This window comes from Pundamilia nyererei, unplaced genomic scaffold (genome assembly GCF_000239375.1).
Source record: "Pundamilia nyererei isolate P.nyererei 1_Seehausen unplaced genomic scaffold, PunNye1.0 scaffold00089, whole genome shotgun sequence".
In the NCBI taxonomy this organism is placed as follows: Eukaryota; Metazoa; Chordata; class Actinopteri; order Cichliformes; family Cichlidae; genus Pundamilia; species Pundamilia nyererei.
The window spans coordinates 122635-131103 of NW_005187490.1; the positions used below are offsets into that span (position 1 = coordinate 122635).

The 8469-nt window shown below is 42.6% G+C and overlaps 2 protein-coding genes across 4 annotated transcripts in view; one reads left to right on the forward strand and one right to left on the reverse strand.

Annotated features, from left to right (window-relative positions):
• vps4a (vacuolar protein sorting 4 homolog A) overlaps window positions 1-2508 on the forward strand; it is a 12104-nt gene extending 9596 nt beyond the window's left edge. The window contains exon 11 of the mRNA XM_005739044.2: window positions 56-2508. Coding sequence (XP_005739101.1) covers window positions 56-157 — 102 coding nt within the window. The 3' untranslated portion in view covers window positions 158-2508. The remainder of the gene's footprint in view (window positions 1-55) is intronic.
• A 918-nt stretch (window positions 2509-3426) lies between these two features.
• cdk10 (cyclin dependent kinase 10) overlaps window positions 3427-8469 on the reverse strand; it is a 14324-nt gene continuing 9281 nt past the window's right edge. For all 3 annotated transcript variants that reach the window (XM_005739047.1, XM_005739046.1, XM_013912421.1), the window contains 6 exons: window positions 7498-7567; window positions 7248-7307; window positions 6750-6873; window positions 6221-6360; window positions 6025-6077; window positions 3427-5928 (listed from right to left, as the gene is read on the reverse strand). In XM_005739047.1, the coding sequence (XP_005739104.1) occupies window positions 5834-5928; window positions 6025-6077; window positions 6221-6360; window positions 6750-6873; window positions 7248-7307; window positions 7498-7567 (542 nt within the window). In that variant the 3' untranslated portion in view covers window positions 3427-5833. The remainder of the gene's footprint in view (window positions 5929-6024; window positions 6078-6220; window positions 6361-6749; window positions 6874-7247; window positions 7308-7497; window positions 7568-8469) is intronic.

Consider the following 8469-nt stretch of genomic DNA (forward strand, 5'->3'; position numbering starts at 1 on the left):
GTGTGTGTGTGTGTGTGTGTGTGTGTGTGTGTGTGTGTCCGTCCCTACTTTGCAGTCGGACATGCTGCGCTCTCTGTCCACCACCCGCCCCACAGTTAACACCGAAGACCTTCTCAAAGTCAAGAAGTTCACAGAGGACTTTGGGATGGAGGGCTGAGAGACAGAGCCCCACGTCTCCCGCTCCATCTCCAAGTCCAGCAGAAGGGTCAGACTGCTCCCAGTACCAACACTCCACCCCTCTCCTCTGCACCATCCTGTAGGCTTTCATCTTCAGCTGAGCACTTGGTTCACTGCCTCTCCTGGATTTATAACATGGCGCCAGTCTGCATCTTCGTGTCTCGTCCAGGCCCGGATGTTTGAATCCCTGGAGGACATTGACCAAATGCAGAAGTAGAAAATCTCAGTGTGATTTGGTAGCTGGACTGTAGACTTCCTCCCCTGTCGCCTCTGCGTTTTTCCCCACCCTTTACAGACTGTGCTCCGTTACAGCATATTCACTACAAGAACTGTTCATCTGCGCCGCATTTAATGTGAGGAAATGCATAAAGTTTGTCCCACTGTGAGCCTGTCTCGTCTCCGACCGAAGGGCCGTACATTCTGCTGCCGTCATGCAACTCCCTTTGGTATCGCCATGAAGGACAGTGAAGAAGAAGCGAAAAGAAGACGTTAGTTGTTCTGCCAGGCATGCGGAAGTGTGAATGCATTTAAGTGTTTTTATTAAACTTGTTTCTGTTTAAATGTTATTTTGATTATTTAAGGCAGTTAAACCAAGTGAGCGTGTCTGGTTGAGGCCTGTAGCTCCGTGCTCGCAACAGTCTGAGTGAAGCATTTACATTACCAGAGATGTGCTTGACTGGGAGCCAAGTGCAGCAGTTCCTCAATCTGAAAATACTAAGAGTGATAATTTAAATGAGATGGGGAAAAAAATCAGTATTTCCTGCTTTTCTCTGTCTTCTGTAACTTGAATGTCTTTTATTTTGAAAAGGATGTACACTCTGGGAGATGGATGATTGTCATTGAAAAGCCATTTGTTAACACAGCATTTAATCAACATGAACAAAAAAGCAATGAATACTTTAAAAAAAATAGATTTTTAAGAAAGCCCAACTGCTGATGAATGGCTCTATTTTTTTTCCTTATTTTTTCTTTTCGAAGCGAATAAACTGATAGATGATGCATCAACACTTCCTGTTTTGAAGCAGCAGTTGGTGGGATTGGTAGCTTTTCTGGAGCATTGGCTGTACATAAATGATGGACATGGCCACGGTGATGTCATTCATTGGCTTTAGTCTTCACATATTGAAGCCCGAGTATTAGCTGCTAAAAGTTTGTGGTGTTTTTGAAGACACAGCTGCAGCACCCATAAGTTAAAATCCAATCAGGTGAATAAAAAAAATTTCACCTGCTATAGAAACCAAAGCTTGTTTTCTGTAACTGGCCATACTGGCGGTGCATTTAGAGCGTGGCTCAAGTGGCCATTAGTAATGCAGTTTTTGGATCTTTGCCATTGGCTTCCTTTTTTTTTTGGCTGTGGTCAGTGAGGCTTGTTCTGGAGTTTTCAAACTAAAACAGCTACCGTGGGGCAAACAGTCACACTTTCACTTCATGTTTAGGAGGCCGTTACGTGTGGAAGAAAGCGTCCTTTTGGTCTTTTCACTACTTTTCCTAGAATACACCTAGTCTTATTTAAACTGCGAAGTCCTTCTTTTATGGATGTTCTGTTTTTGATGTTTGAGTTCGTGTTCTGGGTGTTTTCCACTCTTCATTGAAAATATTCAAACTGAGCCGATACATGAGTGGGAGAAATATGCCACAAACTGCAGTGGAAAATAAACAATGTCTCATTAAACATGAAAATTGAGGACATCGGGTCTGTGGCACTTTAAGGAAACTAACCTCCCTCACTTGGTTTAACAGCACAAGCTAATTAACGCCGACTGCAATTAATCCACTAATATTCACACGTTAGTGGATTAAGAATCAGTCAAGCACATCTTTGTGTTGCCCTGCATTCATGGTCAATCAGTGTTATGGAACATTATTTATATAAATTACTGGTCACGTGTGATGTGTAACTAGTACAGCTACAGTATGTTTATTCTTTATGTATTAATTTTCTGTGATTCATGATGGAGCACCAGTGAGAGGCCTCCTGACCACCCCCCCCTTTATTGGAGGCAAATGTACAGAGTGCTCCTCCAGGGGCGATGCTGCTGAACGTTTCATTGCTGTTGTCCTAATTTCAGCAGGGAGTTTAAGGAAAGCTGTCCTGCACAGACTCTGACCTCCTGCTGTTATGGCAGGATTGCAGGCGTGCCTGGTGGACTCACTGATGGACTTCTGGAAGCTACAGTAGAATCGCTGCGTGTTTGTGGAGGTACCTGTTGTTCAGGGGAGCTCAGTTATTAACGTCCCTGTACGGGGATTTAACCTGACGCTGGCCATGTTAACATTACTACTAATTTAACCTGAATAAATAAAAACTGAAATTTCAAATGGAAAAAAAGACACTACTGCTGCTTTGACATGTTTTATTATGCTTGTGCATTTCACGTATTTGGAATTGAACACTTCCACCACCATCACACAGTTAAGTGCACACCAAGAAGAGTTTCCACAAAACCTGAGATCTCAAATATTTAGAAACAATCTGTCAAAGTGAAGCCTGAGAGGAGTTCACCACAATTAAAAGATTACGCAAACAAAATGTTCAACAATATACACTCACCAGACACTTTATTAGGTACACTCTCCGTGTACTGGGTTGGATCACCTTTTGCTTTCTTCAGAGGTTTAGGCCCACATTGAAATGACGGCATCACACTGCGTTCATGATGCAAATCTCCTGTTTGCTGTATTGAATTGAGATCTTGTGACTTTGGAGGGCATTTGAGTGAACTCATGTTGATTGAACCAGTTTGAAGTGATCTGAGCTTTGTGACATGGGTTAGACTGCTGGAAGGAGTTGCAAACAGGTTCTTAACGGATCTGCCCGCAGCCCCATCCTGTCACACATTTCAAAGAATTTGCAGCATGATGAAACAAAAACATACCAGAAGTGGAGCAGTCAGTTTTGTGATTTTATTTAAATTTACACAGAGTCAACTTTGAGGCCACTGTTCATTTACTGCAGTCATTTGAGCTGTTCCTTCTAAGGAAAATCTTCAAGATTCTGATAAAAACTCCTTCCTTTTACATTTACATCAATCTCATATCTATACAGCAAATGTCAAGCTATAATCACAAGACTGGAAAGACCTAGAGCACAGGTGTCGAACTCCAGGCCTCGAGAGCCGGTGTCCTGCAGGTTTTAGATGTGTCCTTGACACAACACAGCTGATTTAAATGGCCAAATTACTTCCTTAACATGTGTTGAAGTTTTCCAGAAGCCTGGTAATGAACTAATCATGTGATTCAGGTGTGTTGACCCAGGGTGACATATAAAACCTGCAAGAGGCCTGGAGTTCGACACCCCTGACCTAGAGCAACCACCTCATTAGCTAAAAGTAGCTTGGAAATGAAGTCCAGTCCTAATCAGCTCCATACAACAAACATCATATGCACTGACAAATTTCATGAAGCAAAACACTGTCTTAATGGCTCAGTCACACTAGATTAAAAATAGTGCAGAACGTTTTCAGAAGACCAGGAAGCTCTGGATAACCACTTTCGATTGCAGTGCTTGCATGGATTGCCTTGTGGGAGGCAACCTATGCAATGTTTAAGTAGATGATTCACCATTTTCACCAGTTTGCTGCAGTTTATTATTGATGTTTTATTGCCATCTTGACGTATGAAGTCGCTTTGAAGACGCGGTTGACTGCGAGTGGTTACCATCTCGGTCGCCATCTTTGAAGCAACTTTTGAAATAGTTGCAAGTTCACTGTGTACGGCTGTGCGGTGGTCTCCAGCCCACTGTTTTCCTTGGTGTGACTCAGGGCTGATCAGGTAACTTAGCAGTCCATTTTCTTTTTGCTTATTTTTTTTTACTTCATCAGCCACTATTACCAACCAACCATCACCAGAGTCCTGTATCACAGCTAAATTACAGCTAGCTAGCTAACCATATCTTCCTTGTCAGTATAGTCCAACTATAATTCATATAAGTAGAAAAGCTATTTGACTAGCTTTACAATTTATTCCACAGCTTAAGTGATTGATGTATAATGTAAAATGGCACCAAGTATGGGGTAAACTTTGCTTATTGCACATACTAAGACAAGCGGTACAGCTGCTACATCATACCACAGTTTTGGCCCTGCTGGCCCGTGCTGCATGCTAACACAGAGCTCCTTAATGTCTATCAAGCAAAATCAAGCATTCAGTATTTTACTCAAGGACACTTGGACAGGACACACTGTCTTCCAGCTGTGAGGATCAAACCTGAGATCTTCTTTATTGTGCATCAAAGACTTTAAAGGCAGATATTCTTAAATTAATCCTAAATTCATCAACAAGAATAACATGGAGGCTATAAAGCTGTAGACAGCACTCAAGCAAAGACCCCAAAGCTCCTGGTCACAGAGATGCAGAGATAATTATAACAGCACATCCACAGACTGATGTGTAATGTGTCAGGGTGTACACTATAGCACTACATTCACTGCTGGCAAAAATAGGAAAGCGAGGCCTCATAATTACAAGAAAAGGTCACCACTATCTGAGAAGACAAAGTGTTACACAGTCACAACATCCAGCTTTTATCTCCTTGGTTTGATAGAGTGAGGGATATTATTGATGTCAGTGAGCAAAAGGACTTTATTATAACAAGACAGCTTTTGTCCATCACAGGACCATTGCTGTCTGTGAGCATATATAAAATAGTGGCTAATGCTGTATGGATTATTTTGTCATTTTTAGATAGTGTTCACATATTCATGAGATCAGAATGGATTAAATGGCTATTCTGTCTTATTTTTATATTTTTATACACTGTTCCTGTTCCAGACATTTATTAAACTTTATTAGATTCAAATTAAACATTGTCAAAGTTTTCAATAAGAATATGTCAAAAGCTCAGGCTTCAAGCTGCTCTCAACAGGGATATTTATGATGTCAGAGAGGGAATATCCCCTATATGTTAGTCTAAGGCACAGCCGGCTTTTCAGGCCGTCTGTTAATGAAGGAAAGGCCAATCAGAGGACAGCTGCCTTAACTCTTTCCTCCTTGGATGCCTACTATGGGTAAACACTTGTTTTTTCTTTTTTGAACTCAGTGCTTTCTGTCATATTTTAAGGGCTGTGTGTGAATCAGAAGTTAATGAGGTTGACCGCCACCTATATAGCTTACTAAGGCTACTCACACCACATATTATATATATTGAGGTGTCATTAACGGTACAGAGAAGGTTGTCAAATGTTTTTACAGGTGAAAGAGTTAAAAGGCAGAGGAATTAAAACAGCTTGTTTCTGATAGAGGATGAACTGAGAGGATACACAAGGATGATTTTGAACTGTGAACCATGCAAAGCTACTCTAGAATTTGCGATTATGAAGTCTCTTCTCTGTAGCATCTTACTTGCCGTTGGAAATGATAACTCAGACACAAAATCTAAAATGGGGCCGTTTCTCTTTCTTTGATGAATGTGCTGTGCTCTCAGACCACACCGTTGGATCCACACAGCAGGTTGTACTTCCAGCCTTTTCTTGACTGCTTGCTGTAGACTCTGTGTTCCTGTTTTTAACAGTCCAGCAGTAAGTTTGTCTGACTTTGTTTCACTACAGCTGTGCTGAAGCTGATTCTGGTTTGGACTAGCTCAAAGCTCCACAGTAAAAGCTCTTCATGAGTGTGGCCATTTTCCCACCAGAGATGTGCTTGTAAGTTCAGTGTTTCTTCACACTTTGCTCCTCTTCGAGTGGCTCTCTGCTGGAGGAGCCGCTCGCTTGTTGCGATGGTGAGGGAATGTTGGCATCAGCTCTGGTTCGCAGGCTGGAAAGAGAAGCACAGAGGCACACAGAATGACTCACAGCAGGTCGGAGGACAGACAGACGTCAGCTTGTGCATATTCGCAATCTTTATACTCACGTAGAGGTTTCTCTTTGAAGTATGAACTCTCCAAGCAATCTTTAGCAGTAGCTCTGAGAATCAGGAAAAATACAAGAAGTTAGTGATGCCTCGTATGCAAATTCATGCGACTCCTTCATTTTTCCCACAAAAAAAGCTTAGCTTTATCAGAGCTGTAGTCTAGATTCCAGCCAGAAACCAGTAGAGCTAAATGTACCTGCGCTGGGGGTTGTACATGAAGAGCAGGTTAAGCAGTCTGTGTCCAGCATCAGACAGCCAGGTGAATTTGTTCTTCAGGTTGTTGTATGGCTGCTTCCTCAGGCTGTACTGACCGATGAGGGGAAGCTGAGAGAAACCCTGTAACACACACAACAGATCTCATTTCTCAGCTTTGTGCAGACTGCAACCTATTTTAGACTAAACGAATAACTGAGGATTTGTATCAATGTCACATGTCTAGATATTAGAGTATCAGATGGAAAGTCAGTTCTTGTAGTTGGAGGCAGAAGAAGGAAAGACCTGAGTGATTTTACCAAGAACCAGACACTGAGACAGTAAGGCCTTTGAGTTGTGCCAATCATCGGCTGCTTTTACCTTGTTTTCCCTTAATGGGTTTAATGTTGCTGAACTTGTTGATGGCATACAAAAAAGTAGAAATATATCAGTTTAAGACTGCTTTAGCAATAAAAGCTAAATGCATCCAATTCAATAGTTTAACATCAGACAGTGTGAAAGCTGAGTCTTACCGGCCAGATGTTTTCATTGGGTGTTCCCAGCAGCTGAACAATCAGGTCGACCTGCTGGATCTCAGAGGTTCCAGGCAGCAGAGGTTTGTGGGCAAGCAGCTCAGCCAGGATACAGCCCACTGCCCTGTAAAGGAAACACCACGTCTGGCTTTAATTTCCTGACGGATCCTCATGGGATATGAGGCCTTTTCCCTTTGGCACAGAATTTATTAACTTAGGACAATTATACATATCATATTTTGTTTAATTTTGTTTCATCTACTGGCAGACCACGTTTTTTAGTATGAGGGTAAACAAAGCTTCAACAAAAATAAGCACAGCCTCCATAAAGTGAGTGCTTTGATAGTACAGCTGTAATTACTATCCTATAATTAAAGTTTCCTAAAGAGATTATGATAAGAACGCAGTGTAGGTAGAGTGGTTAAAAGCTGGTTATTAGATGCTTCCTTGTGCAGTATACTGATCCTAAGCGTATAGATTTCACATGTATTTCCTCACCACATGTCCAGAGCCGTAGTCTGAGTCTTCGTCCCTAGGAGGAGCTCTGGTGCTCTATACCTGCACGAAGGAGAGCATATTAGGATAGCGGCCCGAGGTAATGGAGCTAATAAGGGAGGATTATTGTGAGGGGATTACAAGGGAGTTTCCACTGAGGCTGCACCAGCACAGCAACACAAGGGTTATATGCAGGGCACAACACCCACACAGAATACCTCAAATGAGTTAGACTAACTGGGTAAACACTCACCACAGCGTAACTACTCGTGGTGTCATGGGTTGCTGAGGAATGCCGTACATCCGGGCCAGACCGAAATCAGCTGTGTGCAGAAAATAACGAGTACTGATCAGTTCAACATCAAGTAATCTGGTTTTATCTGATTTAAATTTATTTTTAATGGGTAATCAAAGGTAGAATGTCTAAATATCACTTCTCCTGATTACAGTGGGATTAAACAGCAGAAAAGTGCACAATGTTAGGGAGGCAGTTTTAATGTTGTGTCTGAGAGTCCAACACCATTCGGGAACAAGTCTGGCTTATGCTAGGCTATGCGAGCCAAGCTATGGCAACGGTTGTATAAGGATCGAATGTGTCGTAGCAATGGGCCAGACACCCCATACTTCTGAAGCACCTCCCACAGGACACTCCGAGGGACACAGTCGAATGCCTTCTCCAAGTCCATAAAACAGATGTAGGCTGGCTGGGCAAACTCCCATGACCCATCAAGTATCCTTGAGAGCTGGTCCAGTGTTCAACAACTGGGACGGAAACCTCATTGTTCCTGTATCTGAGGCTCGACTAACGGATGGACTCTCCATCCCAGCACCCTGGTATAGACTTTCCTGGGGATGCTGAGGAACTATAGGGGGATGAAGACCCCCCTATAGTTGGAGCACACACTCCGTTCTCTCTTCTTGAAGATGGGAACCACCACCCCGATTTGCTAATCTAGAGGTAATGCCCCTGATCTCCACACAACATTATAGAGGCGTGTCAACCAAGACCGCCGTACAACATCCAGAGTCGCCTGACGTTTTGCTAGAATCTCTTTTTGGAGTCCGTAAGCCATTTCAGGTTTGTTTATTAATTTAGTATGTATTTATAGTACCAAATCACATCAGAAGTTCCCTCAAGGGACCACTGGCGTGCACAGATAGAGACGAGGTGGTGCTGAAGCACTTGCCCTTTTGCCCTCAGTCCAAAAAAGTGCCCTTTTGAAAG